This window comes from Orcinus orca, chromosome 11 (genome assembly GCF_937001465.1).
Source record: "Orcinus orca chromosome 11, mOrcOrc1.1, whole genome shotgun sequence".
NCBI lineage: Eukaryota > Metazoa > Chordata > Mammalia > Artiodactyla > Delphinidae > Orcinus > Orcinus orca.
The window spans coordinates 10206726-10229823 of NC_064569.1; the positions used below are offsets into that span (position 1 = coordinate 10206726).

Sequence of the window (23098 nt, forward strand, 5' to 3'; positions counted from 1 at the left end):
GAGTTTTGTGTCGTTATTCCTTTACTTGTGTTTAAAGTTTTACCACATAGATATGCATCTCTGAATGATATATTCTTTAATTTTGCCTGTTTTTGAATTTCATGTAAATATTGATATAATCACATAGTTGTCTGTGACTTGCTTTTTTGTTCAGCGTATTTAAATAATATGTTGGAGGTTTATCCGTATCAATGTACTGTCACTGGAGTTTATTTTCACCACTAATTTTCCACGGTATGAATGTCCTATGATTTATCGATCCACTTTACTGTAGATGAGCATTTAGGTGACTTCTGTTTTTTAAAAAATAAGTAATGCCACTGAGAAGATTCTTGTGCATGTTTCCTGTTGGAGTGTGTAAGGATTTCTCTAGGGCATAAACCTGGGGGTGAAATGGCTGGGTTACAGGGTATGTGCATGTCCAGCCCTAGGAGTTTCTCTTAAATTATCTTCCGTAGTGGTTGTACCAGTTTACACTTCCACTAGCCGTGTGTGAGTTCTCTCCAAATTTGGCAAGCATCCTCTGACTCCACACTGTTTGGAGGTGTGGCGGGGGCATGACACTACCTACCTTGTCACTGCCGGGTGGAGATGGAGGTGCAGGCTCCCATCAGGCCTCTGCTGACGCCAGGGCTGGGCGGCTGCCCTGTTAATGCTTGGTGGGGATAGAACCGTAGGCTTCCCTCGTGTATGGAGGCCTGAGTGCTGCTAGGTGGGGATGGGAGTCCAGCCTCCCCACCCGGCCTTCTCTGACCTGACCCTGGTGGGGTGAGAGGGACCTTGTTACAGCCTGGCAAGGGTTTCCACTTGGCCTTTGCTATGGGGCTGGCTGGGACCACAGTTTTGTCTGTGGCGTTTGGTTGGAGTCGAGCAGTTCTTGTGGAAAACTTTTCTCTCTTGCTAGGCTGTGCCTTTCCTGTCCTTTGGCTGGGGACCAGCTCTTCTGGGGCCTTCTGTGTGTCCCTGTTGGCATTTCTGGGTCGCCAGCTTCCGCAGCACCCTGTCTGGGATATGAGGCCAAAGAAAACCCAGGGGAGCCACCAGCTGTCCTTCCCTGGGTCTCGCCGTCCCCAGCCGGTCTGCCTTCTCTCTGCCTTCCAGAGTCTTCTCATGTTTGTTTTATGTTTAATGCCTAGGGATTCTAGCTGTCCTTGGCGAGAGGCACAGGCAGAAGTGGGTCTGTGTATCTTATCTAGGACCCAGAAGTCTGCCTGGTTTTTACGGAGCATTCCCTTTCCAGCCTGGAGCAGGGAGCTGGTCTGTGTAACTTGCCGCGGACCCTGTGTTTCTCATGTGTCCATCAGGTGGGGACCTGTCTCCACTGGACCTGGCGGACGTGAACGGAGACGGCCTGCGCGACGTGCTTCTCTCCTTTGTGACATCAGGGAATGGGAGCACCGCTGGTAAGAGGGTGTCTTCGGAGCCTTGGCGGGAGAAGCTGGTTGAGCGGAGGGTGTGAGCTCAGAGGATGTGCTGGGGCTGCCTCCTGAGCGGGCTGCAGTGAGGAGAAAGCCCTCGGGGATCCGGCACACGCGATGGGCCTCGTCGGGAGGCTCCTTGCATGTACATAACGCCTGGTTCAGGGAATCACAGAGCATGAGAGCTGGAGGGCGCCCCGGTCCAGGGACCAACCTGAGACCCAGGGAGGAGGTTCCTTGGCCGCACGCCTGCCCTGAACAGCGCCAGCACTTAGGTTGCTTGAGTTTTCTCTGAGTCGGTTCTCCCTGGCCTCTTCGATGATGATAAACATAGACTCTATCTACCTTCCCCTCCCTGGCAGAAAGCTTTTGCTCACGTTCTAACGTATCTTTATACACATACCTCTTGGCTGGGTGTTTCCTTTGACCCCGTCTGTTTGCTCTTCCATCTCTGCTCTCCATCCTGCTCCCCGCGGGATGGGAGGCTGACCCGTACGCATTACGTCAGGTCCCAGGCCTGCAGACTTCCACTGGATTTGGCCAATGGGGAGCACAGGCCAGAAGCTAGAGGAGAGGAAGAGAGTGACCAGCGGGTATTTATTCCCCTGGCTCCCCTCTGCCCGGGCCACCTCAGGCTGGCTACATCCTTGATCAGAGGTCACAGCCTCTCTCAAGGTGGTCCTCTTACAGGACTTCCTTTTTCTCAATTCCAGGAAATGCTTCCTCCCCCTGTCTCTTTGGGCCTGGGCATGGCAACAGTTCTGAGGGGCTGTACTATCTCTTGTGGTTTCCCTACACCTCGACCACAATCTTTGTAAACAGTCTCTTCATTAAACCTCCACAACTTACCCTAATTGAGTGAGCTGGGCTTTTTTGGGACCCCAGCCGATACAAGTCAACTGCAAAAAAAAAAAAAAAAGTTGCATTTTCATTATAGGTACATGGGGGCTTTTGGTTTGTCCTGCAGCCTCCATTTAAGTGCATTCGAACTGAAGTCTGTAAACTGATACAGGAACTCTGGTTTGAGGCTGAGGATGGCCTACCAACTGTTTTTTAATCATTCAGGCCTTGGAATAAGCATTTAGGTATGTTATAGAGGATTCTAGGCTGCATGCCTCTCTGACGTTATTAGAAATACCTTTCTGGGGCTTGCACAATATGCAGAAGCAATTTGGGCATAGCTTCGTTTATGGGAAGAACCTCCAGCCTAGAAATTGACTTTTATATGATTCAACCTTAATTATGTTTTTTTTTCTGCCTATGACTCATAAGCCTTTGAAGTAAAAATTTCCCCCATCCACTTTTAGAGATTTTTTTCAGTCATTTGGTATTTTACGTGGTTTGCTACATATCAGGACTCATGATGGCAAGGCCATGAGTTGGGACGCAATGTGGACCAGCCTGATTTGGTTATAGATTATAAAAGCAATAATAACGCTAACTAACACATGGTACTTTGTATGTGCTATGCGCTGTTGTAAGTACATAACATATTATGAACGAATTTATCCCTCGGTGTACCTATAATGTGGACTAATATTATTATCCCCTTTTGCAGTTGGGGAAGCTAAGGGATAGTGAGGTGAAGGAACTTGATCAGTCTCACAGCTGGTAGTGGTAGAGCTGGGATCCAAACGGTATAGCCGGTAGACTCTGGCGTTCCTGCCCTTGACCCTTATGTCAAATTGCTGTGCCCATAGCCCCAGCCAGTGGGTTCAAAGATCTGTGCCACTGAACATGAGGAGGATTGTGTTTCTTATTTGTTTGTTCATTTGTTCATTCATCCAACAACCTGCTGTGCACCTTACGTAGAGCTGCACTGGTTCTTTTGAGCTAAACAAGAGGAGTGTGGTCTCTGCCTCATGGAGTCGTGGTGTGAAGGGAAAGGGATGACCCATCACCACCGGGAAAAAGACGAGTCACGCAATTGATGTGGAGTCGATAGGGTCATGAAGGAGGGAGGACAGCACAGTCTATTAATCAGAGCATCCCTGGGAAGTCCGGGGGGTAACACACATCGCTGAGATTTGTCATGTAAACCGCTGCTTCTGGCAACAAGGTCTGAAAGGGCAAACCAGTTTGTCACTTGTTTTTAGGTTGTATGTTTAATTAGCAGTTCTGAGGAATAGGTACAATGAAGCTCTAACATGTCCTTATCCTTATTAGCTGCCGCTAGAAGTGAAAGGTGGAAGTGTGTGAGGTGGGCCGTATCCCTATCCTGAAAGTGGATGTGAAACTGGCACGAGAGAAAGTTATTATTCTGATAGGTTAATTGAGTGACATAAAGGGTTGTTTGTTAAAGAGGCGAGCTGCCCGAATCCTTTGCCAGCTGGGTATTAAGTTGCCCAAGTATTCTTTCTTGACTGGGGCCAGATCAGCTGGTTCGCTGGCACTCTAGACCAGGAGGCCCTCCTGATCTTTGCTAAGTATAACCTTCAGGGTTTTTTGTTTGGCTGTGCCGCTCGGCTTGTGGGATCTTAATTCCCTGACTAGGGATCGAACCCATGCCCGCTGCATTGGAAGTATGGAGTCTTAACCTCTGGACCGCCAGGGAAGTCCCCAGGTTTATTTTATTTATTTATTTAACATCTTTATTGGAGTATAATTGCTTTACAATGGTGTGTTAGTTTCTGCAAAGTGAATCAGTTATACATATACATATGTTCCCATATCCCCTCCCTCTTGCGTCTCCCTCCCTCCCACCCTCCCTATCCCACCCCTCTAGTTGGTCACAAAGCACCCAGCTGATCTCCCTGTGCTATGCAGCTGCTTCCCACTAGCTATCTTTTTTACGTTTGGTAGTGTATATATGTCCATGCCACTCACTCACGGTGTCACAGCTCACCCTTCCCCCTCCCCATATCCTCAAGTCCATTCTCTAGTAGGTCTGTGTCTTTATTCCTGTCTTGCCCTTAGGTTCTTCATTACCTTTTTTATTCCCCAGGTTTAGTTTTTAAAGAGATTGTTTTCTGCTCTCAGGGAGCATTTGCTAGCGATGATTAGAATTCAGGTACTTTGCTTCCTGCTCTATACATATTCTAGATCAGTGTCAGTTTTCTGAGCCTAGCTTTGCTTCCCGTTTTGTTGTTTGTTTGCAACCCCTCCTTTTCCATATTCTTGATGTTGCTCCTTTTATTCAGGAAGCACTTGGCTGCTAGATATGCTCGGCGCTTTGCAAAGCACTGAGGATGCAGAAATGAACGTGACAGGCTTTAGCCTTAAGGAGATCCCTGTTTAGTGGGGGCTAAGGTGACAGACACGTCGACAAGTGTGTTGGGAGAGCAGAGGTGCACACGGGTTGCCTGGAGGATGTCGTCTTACATGAGAGATGTGTTGAACAGATGTGACAGGTACTCTGTTTGCAGACCTTGTTGCCAGAAATATAGGAGGGAGCTGAGCGCCCAGGTCTGAGCTGCTGCCTTACCTCTATTTCCTTTTGGTTTTCTAGCCCCCCGCTCATCTCTCCCTCTTATGTCCTCTGCCTCCTGCCCTTTCTTATCTCTTTTGTGCTTTTAGGTGTCTCAAGGCCACCTGCTGTCCTTGTGTGCCTTTCGGGGATGAATGGCAGTACGCTCTGGTCTAGTCCCCTCCCCGAGGAGGCCCGAGATATTACCTGTCTGGATCTAATGCCAGGGAGAGTGGCTGAAACCGTCTGCCTTGTGACGGGGACACACAAGATGCTCAGTGCATTCAACGCGACATCAGGTAAACATCACTGACTGCGGGGCTTCTCTGGTGGCACAGTGGTTGAGAATCCGCCTGCCACTGTAGGCGACACGGGTTCTTGCCTGGTCCGGGAAGATCCCACGTGCTGGGGAGCAGCTAAGCCCGTGCACCACAACTAGTGAGCCTGTGCTCTAGAGCCCACGAGCCACAACTACTGAGTCCGTGTGCCACAGCTACTGAGTCCGCGTGCCACAACTACTGAAGCCTGCATGCCTGGAACCCGTGTTCCGCAACAAGAGAAGCCACCGCAATGAGAAGCCCGCGCACTGCAACGAAGAGTAGCCCCGCTCGCTGCAGCTAGAGAAAAGCCCGTGCGCAGCAACGAAGACCTAACACAGCTAAAAATAAATAAATTAAATAAATTTAAAAAAAAAAAAAAAGATCACTGACCACAAGAGATCCCTGTTCCTGGGAGGTCTAATCTCAGGTTAGAACAGTCTGGTAGGGAAGGGACTCCACTCTCCCATGGTGGGAGGTCTGATTTCCTGCTCTGCAAGGTAGATATTAAGGGAAATAAGGAGAAAGGGTTTGAGCAGAGTGAGTAATAGATCCATGGTTCAACCTGCTTGGTGATAGGATGGGGCTAAACTCAGTTATCCAAACAGAACGTATCCCTAGGCTTTCAGTTTCTAAGTAATCTCCCTTCTCTGTTCTTTGTATAGAAGACCATGGAGCTTTTTCTCTTTGTTTTCAGTATTTGACATACAAGGGTTCATATGTGAACTTGGGCATTAACCACTGAAAAATATGCCAGTGAAGAAGCTAAGGTGTGTGGAGGCATGTTGATTTGGCCTCTTTTATCACATTCAGACATGTGACAAAAGGAATGGAAGAGAATCACATATAATGTGATGACAGAGCCTTATACTTCCAGTGTGCCCGTTAACCTTCGACCTGAGGGAAGCTGAGTTAAATAGCCTCCTTCCTGGTTGTAAAGGTTGGGGTTTGGGAGTGGGGTTCCTCTGAGTGAAAAGAATTTCCGTGTGAGTTAACTCCAGCACTGAATTCGTCTTGAAAACCTTTTATGATTTCTCTACTTATATGAACACGTGGTAGAAGGAGCGAGTTGGGCTTCTGTTTGGCTGCCCCTGGATGGTTCCTTAGGAGTTGGAATCATCTCTAACAGATCAATTCCTCCATCCCAGACAAGTGGGCTCTTTTTTCTTAAAGAGTCTTCAGCATGTCCACGTTACCTAAAAAATCCAGGTGTGAAGTTATTACGTGGGCTTGTTAGCCAGATACTTGAGGATTTCAGTTCATACTCCCTGCTCCATTTCTCCCCAGTAAGGTAAAAATGAAAGGAAAAAGTGTGTAGGAGTTGCTGTCTGTCATTCAGCCTGTTGAGTCTCTTTTCTGGCCTGGGAGCATTGCATCTGCCTTTGGCAGAGGCAGAAATCCCTAACTGTGATGAATGTACTTATCTTTCCCCAGGGAAAGCCATTTGGACTTTAGACCCACACTACTTACCCAACGGTACTCTGGCTGCCCCAGGCGTGGTACTGCCAGACCTGGATGAAGATGGCATCAGAGATCTCGCAGTTCTGGTCATTGGGGAATTGCAGGTATGCTCCGTGTTAGGTGGTCCTTGTTTCTTACAGGGAAAGTGTCAACTTTGGTCATTTCCTAGTATCATTATTAGAAACGCTGCTTGAAACCTTCTCATTACAAGGGCTCAGGTTTAAATAAATTCTCTTTGTGAGATTAAGTGAGTAAATTACCATTATGAACCCATTTTCCAGGTTCCGTTGACCGGTGTGGCAGAGCTTGGGAGCCAGATAGGTCTATGTTTGAATTCCTGCTCTACTGCCCTGTGGCCTTGGGCAAACCACAGAGCCCATCCCAGCCCTGGTTATTTCGTATGTCAAGCGGGGATGTTATCCTACTTGCAGGATGGTTATGAAAATTAGAACTAACATATATGAAATGCCCAGAGTGGTGCCTGTTTTCCACCCAGCGCACACATTGTTGGTTTCACTATATATATTTAACTTTTATTGCAACTATAAAACAATGAGACAGACGGATAGAAAGCTCATAAGATATATAGAGAAAAAAATTGTAAGTCAAACAAGTAGCGACAACAGCGCCCAAAGAAAGAGTTGTTTAAGCTGTACCTGCAGATTGTGGTTCTGGTGCAGTGGTCCCTAAATTATGCTTCTCAGTTATGCTTTGCTGGGACTCCAGTGACCTGGAACGAGTTATTCTCTGCACAGATAAAATAATAGTAGTTTTTTTTTTTTTTTCCCCGTAAATCACAGGAAAGAATGTATTAATGGACAGAATTATCTCAATTTTAAGTTTTTATTCCTGAAGCTTTTCTCAGAGCTTCTGTCAAACTTTCTCTTAGACTTTTTCTCAGACTGTCTAGGGTGAGTCTGCCAGGAAAGGCTCGTGGACGACAATCAACCTGGAATATTTGTGGGGAAATGTGGCTCCCGATCGTTGTGCCTCATTTGATGGCTTATTTTAATTGTACTAGACCTGGTTGTGATTTTTGTAATGTATATGCGGAGTGGAGTTACAGAATCTGCAAGTAAAATTCTTTAGAATGGAATTAAACCTATCAGGACTGTACGGTTTTCTGTCAAGAGCACCATAAACTAACTCAGAGAGCTCCACCAGTCACAAGTTTCAGGAGCCCTGCTCTAGTGCCTCAGACGAGACTGTACGTTTGTGAGGTGAGAGAAAAGAAGATAGACGGTGAGGGACAATTCCGAAGGCTAGTCGCTTATAGGGGTCCTTTCTGTTTGTTTTTCTTCAGCTGGTCTCAAAGTAGACTGAACCAAAATGTCAGGAATTCTTCACATAATCTTTTTTCATTCCAGTGACTGTGAATAAAGAGACCTGGGAGTAGGGAACATTTTAATGATTACATCCATCAGGGAGTGATTCTCAGAAGGTCCCAAAGTGGAAAGTATGGGGAGTTTCTTTTTTTTTTAATTTAATTTTTATTTTATATTGGAGTATAGTTTGTTTCCAATGTTGTGTTAGTTTCAGGTGTACAGCAGAGTGATTCAGTTATACATATATATTATATCCATTCTTTTTCAGATTCTTTTCCCATATAGGTTATTTTTTTTTAATCTTTGTTGGAGTATAATTGCTTTACAATGGTGTGTTAGTTTCTGCTTTATAACAAAATGAATCAGCTATACATATACATATATCCCCACATCTCCTCCCTCTTGCGTCTCCCTCCCACCCTCCCTATCCCACCCCTCTAGGTGGTCACAAAGCACCGAGCTGATCTCCCTGTGCTATGCGGCTGCTTCCCATTAGCTGTCTGTTTTACATCTGGTAGTGTATATATGTCCATGCCACTTTCTCACTTCATCCCAGCTTACCCTTCCCCCTCCCCGTGTCCTCAAGTCCATTCTCTACATCTGTGTCTTTATTCCTGTCCTGCCCCTATGTTCTTCAGAACCTTTTTTTCTTAAATTCCATATATATGTGTTAGCATACGGTATTTGTTTTTCTCTTTCTGAATTACTTCACTCTGTATGACAGACTCTAGGTCCATCCACCTCACTACAAATAGGGCAGTTTCTTTTTAAAGGAATTATGGTTGTTAGCAGAAGCATAGCAAGACAGTGAACAGGTTTGTGTGTCCCGAACAAGTTTAAAAATCTTGGCCTTGACATCACATCTGTCTTCTAGCCAGCGGTGGTGGATGGGATGACAGTTCAGGTCTGACTGAGGGACCCTCCCTAGCAAGGGGGCTCTGTTACAGGAATGGCTTCTCACCTGCTTCTACTCTGTGCCTTTTTTGGTGGTAGAGGGAGGGGATATGGCGGTGGAGGGAGGGGTATGGACTAGTCTCCATTCTGCCTGGAAAGTGATAGGCAAGACTAGAAAAATCTTGGAGAAGTGGTGGGTTCAGAGCAGTAGCTTCATCTTCATACTGACTTTTCTGACCTCTATACCAGCAAAAAAGAACCTGAGGAACGTGTTTGAGCTGCAGATGTGGAAGGAGGAATGAGACGTATTAGGTCTATGATATAGAGGGGCGGCATTCTTAGATCTGGGGCTGGAGTGAGGTGGGCTTGGGACACCTGGACACGGTTGGGGTTAGAGAACAGATCTGGGCTAGCATGTCAGTGGGAAGGGACCTTAGAGGCCATGAAGTTAACCCTCTCACACTGTGCTACAGTCGCTGATACACTGTTCCAGATACATTGGCACCCATTCCCTCTGAGTCCTCAGGCTGATGGCAATAGTGCTAATTTGTGAGACAGTCCATTTTGTTCCTGGCCCACTCTAGAAAATTCTTACTGGTGAGAAATCTGCTTTCTCATAGCTTCCATTCATGGTGCCGGCTTCAGCTCCATAGAATACTCTGAATCCAATCCTCTTTCTACATGAACGCCCTTTTGCTGGAAGCCTGGTCCCTCTGAAGCCTGCCATTCTCAAGGCTAAACAGTCCCGATTTCTCACACTGTGCCTCACGCAAAATGATCCAGACCCCTCCCTTTCTTGATTTCTTTCTTTTTTCACTACACCTTGTCCGTATCTCTTTTATAATATGGTACCCATAAATGAAAACAGTATTCTATTTGTAATAGAACCAGTTATATCAACATAAGGAAATTGTTGCTTCTTTTGATATAGACTCTGTTTATCTAGAAATGCAGCCAAAGGCTGTGATAGCCTTTCTAAGAATCAGTTTTTGTTTATAACCCGTTAAAATACCCACGTCTTTTTTCCCTACTTCTTTCATTTTTTTCCTTCCAGTGTTATTGAGCTATAATTGGCATACAGCACCGTATAAGTTTAAGGTGTACAGCACAAATGATCTGACTTACGTACATCATCAAATGGTGACCACAGTAAGTTTAGTGAACATCCATCATCTCGTATTGATACAAAATTAAAGAAATAGAAAAAAATTTTTTCCTTGTGATGAGAACCCTTAGGATTGACTCTTAACTTTTCTATATAACGTACAGCAGTGTTAATTATGTTTCTCATGTTGTGCATTATATCCCTAGTACTTATTTATCTTATAAGTGGAAGTTTGTACCTTTTGAGAGCCTTCATCCAATCCTCCCTCCTACCATCCTTCCCTCTAGTAACCGCAAATCTGATCTCTTTTTCTATGAGTTATTTGTTTTTGAAGTATAACTGACCTACAGCACTGTGTTAGTTCCTGGTGAACGACTTACTGATTTGATATTTCTGTACATTTCAAAACGATCACCACGATAAGTCTTGTTACCATAAAATACCCACGTCTTAATTAATGGCCTAATCTTTTCTTCCAGATTTTGATCCATCTTCCAGTCTAAGACTTTTTGGAATTTTGAGTCTGTCAAACAGCCTATTACCTATCGCTCTCAGCTTTGTGATCAACTTGAATTCTGTTCATTCAGGTCTTTGATAAGAATGATTAACAGGAATGAGATAATAGCTGGGTGCTGCGACATTCCACTGGAACCTCCCTCTGGGTTGGCATTGGCCCTTTCTCGGGGTACACTGAGAACCACATTTCTTTATCTTGTCCGTAAGAATTCATGATGATAAACTCTGTCAATAGCTTTACTGAAGTCAAGATACCGATGTAGTCCTTTTACTTCCCAACCAGTGACTCTATTCCCAAAAGAAAATCCTCTAGCGCAGGGGTTGGCGAACTGTGGCCTGCAGTTTGTTTTCATAAAGTTTTATTGGGACGCAGTCACCCTGCTCATTCGTGTATTATCTATGGCTGCTCTCACGCTAGAGCGGCAGAGTGGAGTAGCTGCTACGGAGACCGTCTGGCTGGCAAAACGTCACATAGTTACTGTCTGACACGTCACAGAAAAGGTTTGCGGATCTCTGCTTGATAGTGAGGTTGATGGTGGCCAGGCCAGACGTGTATGTCATGATAGGAGCACACTGCCTGCGCTGATTCTCCTGGGACCAAATGTTACTGGGGATTTCTGAGTATGGGGGTAGAGACCCGGGGTCGGCTGTACTCTGTTTAGCTCTAGGCTAGAGTTCTTTGCCTCAGGAGACTGAGGCAACAACTGTGCTTTGGAGAACTTCCCCGAGCTACCATCTAACAAGGGAACGGGGCACTTGCCCCACTTTCTAACCTCCAGGGAAATAGAACGAGGTGGGCTTGGCTTTGGGTTTTCCAACTTTGGGAGGTGTTTCTGACCTCTTCGCTAATGAGCAAGCAGTGCCTATCTAGAGAAACGATTTGATTCGGAAACGATTAGGCGTCTATGGATTCAACACCCGTCTTTCACTTCGTCAGCCAGATCTGTGCTTCCTGCTGGTGTCTGGCCGGACAGGGAGTCCCGTGGGCCGACCCGTGAAGTACAACATCGTCGGAGTGGGGAACCTGATCGGCCCTCAGGTTTACATCACCACCAATGGGGCTGCCTACATCCTGTTTGGCTTTGGTAAGAAGCAAGGCTCATTTTTGCTACTGTCCCCGTGGGTGTATGGTGAGGCCCCCTTATGTGACGTAGAGAAAGCCTGGAGTCAGAAAGCCTGGAGTCACTGACACCAGCCCTCTGTCACTTCCTCTGCCCGGGCCCCCTGCCGCGGGGCGTTCACTCTTCTCCAATGAGAAGCTCTGCCCAGCGTCCACTTAAGCACTTCCCCACTCGTTCCCTGCTGGGCCGGGCGGGCTGTGTTGGACCCATCCACCTGCCCAGGCTCTGGGTCTCTCACTCCCATCCTCACCCTGGGAAAATGCCGTAAAGTTCACCTTCTCCGTGTTGGTTCTTCTGTGCCGCTAGGAAATATCCAGGCTGTCGCCCTGCGGGACATTTTTGTTCAGGCCCAAAATCGAGACAGCTTACCACCTTCCCTGCAGATAGACGAGCCCGAGTGGGAGAGGCGGAGATCCATCAACCTGTCTGAGCTCATTGACATTTACAGGTGGGCAGCCGTCTGGCCCCGTCACAGGGAAACCGAGTCATCGTCTGGTTGGGCTGGTGAACACGTGGGCAGACGTTTGCGGGGGAAACAGTGCTGGCCTTCACATACCACCTTGTGACCTGGTTAAGGGGAGTTACAAGGGCTCTTCTCTTGGTGACATGAAGCGTTGACGTCTACGTGTGGGTGACCATGGCGTGTGATCACTTCGCACCTGGGCGGCGAAGCAGGATATTTGTTTGGCGTGGCAGTCAGAGCAGGGCAGGGTGAGACTGGGGAACCGCAGGCAGGGAGATAGATTTATGTAACACAACTGCTTGTAAAACTGCTGAAGGGTCGGCCTGACTCTTCGCCCATATTTTTCTCTTAGTTGAAGAATCACTTTGGCAGAAGCAAGGGCAGCATCATGAAATCTTATTTTTTTCTTGTTTATTTCTTAACTAAAAGCATGTTGTTTTTTATCTACCGTGGATTTTACTCATTTCACCCCAGGCCTGGGTAATAATTGTCTTCGTTCTTTTCCTCCCAGAAGCTTCAAATCATTTTCTAGCATTTTCTCAGGCAGTATCACATTGTGTCCGTGCATTTGACAGATGTTACATAGAGTGGTCCCGGTTGTACAGAGGGAGAAGTAATTGGATGCAGCGTACAGTGTGAGCAGCTGTCCGAGCTTAATGACAGTTTCAAGCATCCTGTCCCGACCTCCGGCTCCTTCCCTGCCACTGTCCTCAGCTCTGTTATCTTTCCCAGAGCATCCAGTGTGAGATGCGCTTCTCCTGTCAGTTCCTTCTGAACTTGCCTGAATTTTCTAGGGCTCCTTGGTTTCTAAAGAAACCGAGAAAAGGAGACTCAACTGGAATGGCAGAGCGCCCTGCCTGACGAGACACTGGTGGAAGACAAACGCAAGGGTCTATACAAACATGTACGCCAAGAGGAAAAGCCCAAGTAAGCAGGGCAGGCATCTCATCCAAGCCTGAGACTAACCGTCGGGGTCTTGTTTAACTCAGTGATGGGGTGGAGCTCCTCCAGACGGTGAAGGTGCCGGGTTCCAACAGCAGCGACCTCCTGATCACGACCAACCGAGGCCTTGTCCTGCTGCAGGGGCAAAACCTCACACCTTCCTGGACCCTGAGCCTCCAAGGCCTGCGCAGGTTGGCAGTGTGCTCCTCACGCTTTTTGTTCCGCTTGCCCACCTTTCAAAATCACCCAGAATGACTGCTCGCTATCTGGGGCTCGTGCAAGGGAAGGGGGCGGGAAGGAGTGAGGTTCTCCTCTTTTTCTCCTTCACTTCTGATCACTCACGTTGTTCTCACGTGCAGCCAGCCTACTCCTGGGTATTTCACGGATGATGAGACGTTAGACTTCCTTCTGCAGATACCGAATGGAGTCGGGCTGAAAAAGGTAAAACCTGGGGACTCAAGATCAGTCGAAACATATATCCAGTATAAACCTGGTGTCCAGCCCTGCGCTAGGCATCGTGAGAAATAAAAAGAACCTAAAGGACGGTCTCTTCCTTCAAAGAGCTCCAAGTCTAGCAGAATGGATAAAATGAAAAGTCACGGTGCAGTGCTCAACTACAGCATCAGAAGCTTTTCTAGCTGCCCTCCTTCCTATGCAGTTCATTCTGGGTTCTCAGTGTACAGGAGCCTTCTGAAGTCTCTTGATGGGGAAAGGCAGGTATAAATAAATGTACTACTTCAGTACACGTACTCCTAGATTTCACAGAAGCTGGGCTAGCCGGGGTGGCTAGGATGTTATGGAGGACTTCCTAAAGGCGGGGAAGGTGAGCAGAGCCTTGCAGCTGAACTGCGTTTCTGGAGGAGGGTGGGCAGGCAGGCAGGGGCAGGGGCTCCAGCTCCCTGAGATAGACGGTAGGGTGTGTTCCAAGGACACACATAGGTCATTCTGATTTTATGTCAGGTTGTACATTGTAAGGATTTAATGACTGGATAGACCGTTTTCATTCCTTTAACGTTACAGGCAGAATTCGAGTTTTTAAAATTTTTTTTTTTTATAATCGACTGAGCGTTTTGGTTTATCCTCAGCATGAAATATGTATTTATATACGATTGTACCCTGTTCCCTGAGAGTGACTTCAACAAACACTTAATCATTGCCTCTCACGTATGCCAGGTTCTGTGCCAGGTGCGCAGATGATGGCTGTGGAGACACAGCATCAATGAGAACAAGCACTGCCTCGTGTGGTTCAGTCACCGGGGTGCCTGTACCTCGGACGTCGTGATGAGTGCTGGAACGGAAGTTCGCACGATGCCACAGGGACGTGGGGAGCAGATGGAGGGAAGGGTGTCGAGAGATGCTTCCCGTCATTTGGGCGTTAGATGTGCAGAGTCACGAGAGCAGAGAAGAGGTTTGCTGGATGGATATAGGAGGCTGGGCAGAGGGGCCTTCCTAACAGAGTGGTCAGGACGCGCTCAGCTGTTGGAGGGCCTGAAAGCCAGGCTGCGGAATTCAGATGAGGCGTAGAGCCTAGGGTTATTTAGTCATGAGTAGGGGACAGATCCGAGGACACAAGGACCACTTTGGGGAGAGTCTTCAGGCAGTGCCAGACAGGAAGGAAGCAGTGTCTGAGTGTGTTTCAAAGATAATTCAGGTAGAGACTGAAATGTCCGTTGGCTCTCCCAGCAGGATGAAGGAGGAAGGGTACATATGGGTTGGTTTAGAGCTGAGATGCTGAGGGTTTAGGCTTGGGTTTTAGTCCCTGGCTCCACTACTAATTGGTGACCGTGGGCAGATGACACAGTCTCACCCAGCTGTAGTTTCTGCATCTGTGAAACGGGAGTAATAAGACCACTTGCCTTCATAGGGTTGTCGTGACGGTTAAGTGGAATAATATGTGTCACTGGCTAAAGCGTTTTAGTGCAGTGTCTCTAGACTTCTTTTCTCCCCGAGACTAATGAAGGGAATCTTGGACTGCTAGCCTGCTTCCCCTCTGCTTGCTCTCGGCGAAGCAGAGTCTGATCCTGGGCAGAGAATGGCAGGCCCAGGACACTGGGGGCACAGGGAAGGGACTGTCGAAGGAGGTGCAGGGCAGAGACACTGAGGAGAGAGGCCGTGGAGATGCTGGGGCTGGAGGTGATGGGGGAGTTTCTTGGGGATTTTGGCAAAGGAGAGGCTGTTTTGTTCTAGAACTGTGCGGTGTGAGGTATTTGGGGTGACAGGAGATACCAGTATTGCCGGGGATTATAAATCTAATCCCCTTAATTATCCCTTGAGAGATGCAACTAAGGAGTGAATTTTTCTCTTAATTTTAGTGCCTGTTCAGACTATGCTCTTTTGAATTTGAGACTCCCTTTGGGCTGAGCTGCACCTGCCAGGTTGCACACGACAGAGTCAAACTTATAAAGCTTTTAGCCCAGGGGATGGGACAGAGCTGTCGCCGAATCATGTTCCCCGTAATCGTAATCGTGGCAGCTGCATTGCTGGAGGGAAGGGATGAGGGTTGGGTTTCAGCCCCTCCACGGTGGGATGTCTGCTCCGTCCAGGACTGTCCCGAACGCAGAATAATCAGCGTCACTTCCTGTCCCTGAGCCTCCATCCCCTCATCTGAGGATGCGAGGAGGCCGAGAGGACTTATAATGTCCCTTCTCACCTGGGAAGGCTGCAGTCCTTTAGACTCTATCTAGGGTCCTGGGCCTAGCTGCTATTTAGCGCTCTCTGAACACCCCGTTGTTTGCATCTGGTAAGCTCCGCCTGTTAACGTATGTGGTGTTTGCATGTCCATGGGTGTTTGTTTGGGTGCGCGTGAGTTTTCCGCTGTCTCTCTGAGGATGGCCTGTGCTCACCGTCTTCTCTTTTGCAGGTGATGGTGGTGGATGGGGACTCTGGAATGGTCGCTTGGAGTTACAGCATTCCGTGTCACATGGAAGAAACTCCGGCCACCTCAGCAGCCGCTGTGGACCAGAAGTCTGTCTTCCTCTTCTGGGCTGAAGGGCTGTCAGCTGCATCGCCCAATCCTGTGAGTGAGCCTGGGAGGGTCCCTCTGTCACTTTGTCAGATGGCAGCAGCTCTCGGGGCTGCCTTGCTTGGTCTGCAGTGGGCAGGGAGGGTTTCATGGGGGCTGAGGCTGGGCATTGAGGTGAATAAGCTGAGATTTCGGAAATGGGCGGGGCCGCAGGGTGGCAAAGCAGGGGCGGGGGGACGCTGGGCTGAAGGTGAGGGTTCACCTGGGGGATCATGGGAGAGAAGCTCCGATACACGGAAGGCAGGTTTGAGAATGTCGTAAATGCTGTCCTGCAGCACTTTAACGGGGTTGAGGAGGCACGGGGCCACCTCTGCAAGGTGCCTGGGGATTTTGAGTAAGACTCACCCTGATTTAGTCCAGTTAAACACAGCTGACCAGCAGCTACTGTGTGCCAGGGACCTCGGGGTAGACTAGGAACAGTGCTGCCCTCTGCAGGAGAAGACGGATGGTCCCTGGCCATCGGGTAGCCTGACAGAGGGAGAGTCCTGCGTTCATTAGCCCTGTGCTCTAGGACTTAACTTTTTTGAGTCTCGTGCTCTTTATCCGTTAATGAAGATGCTAATATGGTCCCTGGCTTTCGGATCAGATTTCCATAAATGGTTGTCCTAACTCTGCAGTTCCCTGACAAGTGAATGTGGGCAATCTACCTAACATTTAACTTCCCGGTTTCCTCCTTTAATAAAATGAGGGGCTCGGATCAGATGACTCTCAAATGTAAGTGTCTATAAATGACCACAAAACAAAGGCATATTACCAATGCTGTGATAGAGGTGCACATAGGAAGTTTAGATGGAAGCACAAAGGGAGGGGGGTAGTCATTTTGTTGGGGGCGATTAGGGAGCTTTTCTTGAACAAGGTGGCATCAAGTTGGGGACCTCCAGACAAGAAGTGTTTTAATGTGTGGAAATGGGCTCACGAGGAAGACGCCTAAGGGGGAAATAAGATTGGCCAAGGTCAGGTAAAGTCAAGTGAAGCATGTGTTTGTTTCACAGGTGTTCTTAGAGCGTGGGGTGCATAGGCATATAATCGTAGGAGGCCAAGGAAGGCAGATTGGGGTTGAAAGGCCTAAGACCTTGGTTTTCACGCTAAGGAGTTTGGGCACCATACCATAGGCAGTGAGGAGGGAGTTGGGCTATTTTCTTGTCATGTTAGCTGAGCCGGTGCTGGGATACTGAGGTGTGTGGGAAAGCCTGCTCCTGCTCTGTGACAGTGGTGGGAGTGCACCGCGAGCTTCCCGCACACGTGTCCCCTCCCCTGCTGACAGTGTGGAAGCAGGGCTGACACTCACTTCAGTTGTGTCGAGTGGTGGCTTCTCTTGTTGCAGAGCACGGGCTCTAGGCGCGCGGGCTTCAGTAGCTGTGGCTCGTGGGCTCAATAGTTGTGACTCACGGGCTCTAGAGTGCAGGCTCAGTAGTTGTGGCACATGGGCTTAGTTGCTCCGCGGCATGTGGGATCTTCCCGGACCAGGGCTCGAACCCATGTCCCCTGCACGGGCAGGCGGACTCTCAACCACTGCGCCACCAGGGAAGTCCCTGATGTGCATTTTTTTCTGCTGTCGGGGGTCAGGAGATTGACACTCAGGCCTTGGAATTTTTATATTATGATTAGTGAGTTCTGTTTGGTCCATTCCTGTTTATTTCAGGAACAGATAAGATTTTTGTGATTTTTTTTTTTAGCCTGACTCTTGCAATTGGCTTCAATATCCAGTGAAAGCAAATGTCTTTGGCTCAATATATATTTTTTTAATATGCAGATGTTGCCTCCACGAAGCCCCCCTGCCTGCTGTCAGGGAAGAACCTCTTCCTAATACTCCGTTGGCACCAGACTGCGAGGGCCCCCATCAGTTTCTGTCCTGGGGCATGCCCGTTTCCTTTCTTCCTTTCTTTTTCTTATAAGCGAGAAAGCACCTTCTAGCTCTAGTGCTTTGAAGAAGTTAGTGTTTGATCAGTGTCTTCAGCTCTTGGAAATGACACGTCTCTCATATGTGGGAGTTTCTCTCAAACACACCCTCATAGTTGGGATCGCAGGGGATGAGTAATCACCACCGTCTCCACCACCCTTTCATCTGAGTGACATCGTACGCCGGTGTGTGGACTGACCTTTGCTCTCACTGGTGCTTGTTGTCAGGATGCCGTCCTAGGAACCGAGCCACCCAGCCTTCACCACCTGTACCTCCTGCATCCAGCCTTCCCCTCCATCCTTCTGGATCTGGCCAATGCCACCGGCACCGTGACGGCTTCAGAGGGTAAGTCCCAGGGACGGTGGGGTCTGTGTACACAGAGGAGGGGAGCGGATGTGCCGGCCGTGGTGAGGGTGATACCATCGTCCCACCAAGGGGAGGGTGTGTGCCTGCAGATGACAGCAGGACGAGTGCGCTGAGCTGCTCCCGTGCATTTCCCCTGGTGGCCCTGGTTCCCCGGGGCCGTCGCCCGAGTGCACCCTCCCAGCACCCGGCTCACGGGGTGAGGGCCCACAGCCTCCACACATGCTGGAAGCTGCGGGGCAGTGTCATCCCATCCCCAAGGGTCCACGGAGCTGATGTTTCAGCAGATGTTTACTGAGCATCAGCTGTACACCAGGCGCTGTGCCCGGTGCTGGGAATACAAATCAGACTAGTTTCTCGACCTCGTAGAAGCTTAGGACCTGGGATTCACTGCAAAGGATGAAGCAGAGGCAGGACGTTTCCTCAGGGCATGCGTTTAGGCTCAGTAGAGACTTTTCTTTGGACTAAAGTGCACATGACCATCGCGTAGAAACTGGCGCCAGGAGAAAAAGGGAAAAAGAAAAATCCCCCGTAATCTGACCACTCATAACCGCCGTTCACATTTGGAAGTGTTCTACTTTATATGTGCATCTAAATAATATCACAGAGCACAGCTGGGATCACATGTTAGAGACCTGTAATGCAAAGCCCTGGAAGGTCGGCCACCGCAGCTGGTCTGGGATCGTCCGATGGTCCCTTCCTTGGAGGGTCCCGTCCCACACTGGCCTCTGGGAGTCTGCAGTCCTGCGGGGGCCGGCCAGGCCGGCCAGGGTTCCTTTCTTTACTTCTTTTCCGTATTCCCTTGCCATTCAGAGACTTGCTGTCTCCTTACAAACTCGTTTGCCTTGAAGGTGAGGTTGCTGCTGTGACCCTGGGCCCACTGGGCTGCACTGGGAAGAACAGCTCATCTGGAACTTGCACGTATCCCTGCCCACTGGCTTTGTGTGCAGCAGGGCGGCGGTGGGGAGGTGTGAGTTTGCAAAATCCTGTGACTGGATCTAAATGACCTCCTTTTCGATAGTAGCATAAATTGTTATTCAGTGAACGTTACGTAATGGTAGTTAAGAATCAAGACCATTTTTATTACAATACCTGGTTTATAGACGAGGCAGAATAAACACTGGCTATGTACATAGCTTATGCCACCAGCTACTGACAGTCTAGGAATTCTCAGAATTTCTAGTCTGTTGTACTCACTTTTCTACCAAATTGTCGCCACAGTTGGCCATTCCTCTCCCTTCCTGATCTGGGGCTTTCTTAGAAGTGGCTTCGGAGAAGCACAGGTACAGAGGCTGAGAATTTGCTGCTTTGCACCCCTGGGCACCTATCGTCTAGTCAGTGCCTTGCGTTGATTAGGTGCTCAGTAAACTTCTGTGAATTAGCGAAGGAGGAAATGAGTGAATGAATCCAGTTGCCGAACCAAACCACTCTCCTGTTAGCTGAAGTCTTCTGTCCTTGTTAACTGCTCTTGTTTTTGTCTTTCCTCAGTTGGGATCAACGACCTCTGGAAAGATGCCTTTTATGTTACCAGGACCACAGGGCCAAGCTCTGAAGGGCATCCCGCACCCCTGGTGGTCAGCAAGCTTAGTCTGCGGTGGGCACTGATGGAGGGCCAAGTGATCCAGCTGAAGGAGACGGCCCCCAAAATCGGCCGCGGGGAGCTGCGAAGATTCCTCTCGAGGATAAAGTTCGTTGACTCTCCCTACCAGGTGAAGAGCTTGTGAAAGAAATGTCTGGTTACTACTGAGGGTTGAAGACACATCATACCAACCCCGAGTCTGCTCTTTTGAAGATTTGGGGAGTGGGAGCCTTCTTGAGTAGCCAGGTATCAGGAAACAGTTATTTTCAACCCGTGTTATTTTGTAAGGGTACTTCACGACCATGAACTACTGCTCAGCTGTTTTGAGCTGGAAATGGTACCGTCTCTCTTAGGAGACATTTGGAGGCGTGGGCTCCTGGCTTTTACTGTTACCCCTGGCCTTTTCCGGGTAAGGGCTCGTTGTGCCAGCATCGTGCAGGGCTTGTGACAGTTACACACCACGAAGAATTATCTTGCTGAAAATGCAGCGCTCCCTCCCACCCCTCTGAAAATCCTACGGTCGAGTTCAGTGTTTAAGAACGTATCATGGAAAAAGGTGAAGTCTCTGGGCCTTTCTGGAGGGACGCTTACAAACCACTGGGGCTAGACAAAAGGACAGGAAAATAGAGGGATATTCTGACATTTAGGGTCCCTCCTTGTCTCTCCCATGAAAAAAAATTAAAGTCATTGATACTTGCACTCTTCTCCCTAGATCTAGGCTGCTGGACTCTTCAGTTTCAGAAGAAGTGAACTGAATGGTACTGTCTCTCTCCAGCTGGAGAGGACGACTTCTGTCACCCACTCCACCACGTCTGCGTGAACGTTGCCAAACACTTTGGAAGGCACTTGGAGGTCTTGGATAACAGCACGATCCGTTTGGCTGGGGTGCTGCCCTTCCAACCCCCTAATTAACCCCTTCTAGGTGTTCTGTGTGGATAGTTTGGAAATGTGAATCTTGTGTTATTTTTTGTGTGTCTAATTTATGAACCCTTGCTGGGAAATTCCAGTGAAGTCCTTCCCTGGAACATTTTGTTGTGCGTTACGCCCTGAGTGTGTTATCTGTTGGTGTGGTGATGAAACCTTCTCTAGATAAGTATGTCCTAAGCTCCAGGGACCCAGGTTCTCATCCGTCCGAAACACATCTGGTTGGTTTGGGCCTCTTGAGACTCCCAGATAGCCTACCTCTGACTTGGAGGGCCCCTCAGCATTTCTCCCCTTCGTCTCCCCCTACCTGTACCTCGGCTGCAGTAGCGAGAAAGACTGACACGGGGATGTGGCGCGAGCCACCCAGAATCCTCATCTCTTCCTTGTTTTGTGGCTCCTGTCTCCTCTCTCCTCACATGTTCCTTTGCTCTGTATTCAGTGACCATAACAATAACCCTGTTCCTATCAGAAGGGGAACAGGAGAAGTTTAAACGCCCCACCTCTGACAAGGTCCATAGGTTATGGACGTGGTTCGGGTCGTTCCTCCAGTCACGAGCGTTTTACCGTGGTCACTTCGGACGTGCTCAGGTGTGCACCGTCCACAGCTTAGAGGAAAACTCAAGTCAGGAATGCCTGAGGCTGGCAGCCTCATCCCCTTTATCTCCGCCCTGCTTTCTCAGCATCTTCTCCTAGTGGGCATCCTCCTTTCTGCCTCTCATTTTGCTTTTTATTCAGGGATATTTTTGCTTTGCTTGCATGAGAGCGAAGCTGTTTCTGGACTTTGGCTCCTTGAGTCCAGCATGCAACCATTCTGCCCTGTACCCTCCCTTCCTTGTAGAGCCTTTGAAGCAGAGTATTTTGAGAATATGTCTGTGGAAATACTATAACTTTTTATAAATGGAGAAGTTCTTTAGAATTATCTCCAGAGCTTATTTCTTCCTTCTTCTGTATGAATATGTTACTTTATCAGGTTCTCCCCTAAACTTCTAGGTCGTTGTTTATATAGCAGAGAATCCCACATTAGCTGGGGGAGAACCGCTGTTCTTCTCGAACAATTTTGATAGGTCATCCCTGAGTGCACTCGGGTTCTCTCTTTACTTGAGCCCTTGTGTTTTTAGCTTGTGTTACTAAAGAGATTCCAGAAAATCGGGATGCCAGACTTAAAGGGGTATGTCTGAATTGCCCACCGGTAGGCGTTGTGACGTAACCGAAGGTTGGTAGCCGGAGCTGTAAACAGGCATGTTGCCTGGCCTGTGGACTGGCCTCGCCGGGTTTCTGCCCCCTTCCCGCCTGAAGTCCCTGAAAGCAAATTTGGTTTCAACACTTTGGAAGGCACGTGTGGGTCCAGCTTCTTGTGAACTTGGGAGAACAATTAGGACACACCCAAGAGTCTGGGATTGATTCCAGATTCACTTCTAGCATTTGAATCTGCCTGGGTAGAAGGGCGTAGGATCTAGTTCAGTCTAATAGAGAATTCTAAGGACTGATTCACAGTCACCCGAATACCTGAAGCCTGAGTGGCGGCCTGGGCTGGGCCACCTCGTTCTCTGCCACGTGGAGGCTTTCAGGGCTGCCAGCCACTTCAGGCAGGAGTCAAACGCAAAGCTGTTTATGGAGCATCTGGTTTGGGAGGACTGTTTGGGGCAGGAGACTATATTTATGCTGGGAGAGTCCCAGAAACACCTAAGCAGCAGCTAGGGAGAACAGCGGCCCTGAATTCTTTGTGGTGTGTTTGCAGACTAACTTCGCATAGATTGTTTGGTCTCTGATCAGTTTGAATCTCCCTTGCTAAACACAGGACACAAGCTCTAGGTTTCTTCTTCCTCCTGCAGCCAGTACAGGGGGAGTAAATGGTGGCTGAAGATCGAGGAAGCTTCACCTGATCGGTGTGGGTGCTGTTCTCGTCCAATGTGTCCCTAAACTTCCTTCTCCTCACAGGCAACCCCCCAGCCGGACGTCAAAGATAGGAAGTGCTCTTGTCTTTCGGGGTTGCCAGCAGAGCCAATCAAGCGCTACTTAGAAAGAGTATTGACTTCCGTGAATGCCGGGGTGTTCCTTCTCCCAGTCTCTCTTCTTTCCTTCCCGTGCAAGCCCTCTACCCTAGACGACATCCTCCCACCCCCAGAGGGACTCTGCTCCCCCTTCTAGTGTGGTTCCCCCCACGTCGACTGTGAATGGCCGCCCTTACTGCCTGTGCTAGAGAAGAGCCAGCTGGTACGTTGTCAGGAGGCGCTGTTTAAAATGTGAATCGTTACAGAACAAATAAACACTGTGTATAGGAGCATACGTGTGTGCTGTTCTCATTCTTCTCTGCCGTCAAGGATGGTGGGTTTTCCCTGACG

The 23098-nt window shown here is 48.7% G+C and overlaps 1 protein-coding gene across 1 annotated transcript in view; it reads left to right on the forward strand.

The window, feature by feature from the left end:
• The window catches only part of FAM234B (family with sequence similarity 234 member B), a 35804-nt gene extending 12767 nt beyond the window's left edge, over positions 1-23037 (forward strand). Inside the window, exons 3-13 of the mRNA XM_004281130.3 lie at positions 1305-1403; positions 4935-5123; positions 6576-6706; positions 11380-11527; positions 11870-12011; positions 13016-13159; positions 13328-13409; positions 15829-15984; positions 18118-18235; positions 19742-19962; positions 20545-23037. Coding sequence (XP_004281178.2) covers positions 1305-1403; positions 4935-5123; positions 6576-6706; positions 11380-11527; positions 11870-12011; positions 13016-13159; positions 13328-13409; positions 15829-15984; positions 18118-18235; positions 19742-19962; positions 20545-20550 — 1436 coding nt within the window. The 3' untranslated portion in view covers positions 20551-23037. The remainder of the gene's footprint in view (positions 1-1304; positions 1404-4934; positions 5124-6575; positions 6707-11379; positions 11528-11869; positions 12012-13015; positions 13160-13327; positions 13410-15828; positions 15985-18117; positions 18236-19741; positions 19963-20544) is intronic.
• Positions 23038-23098: the final 61 nt, after the last annotated feature.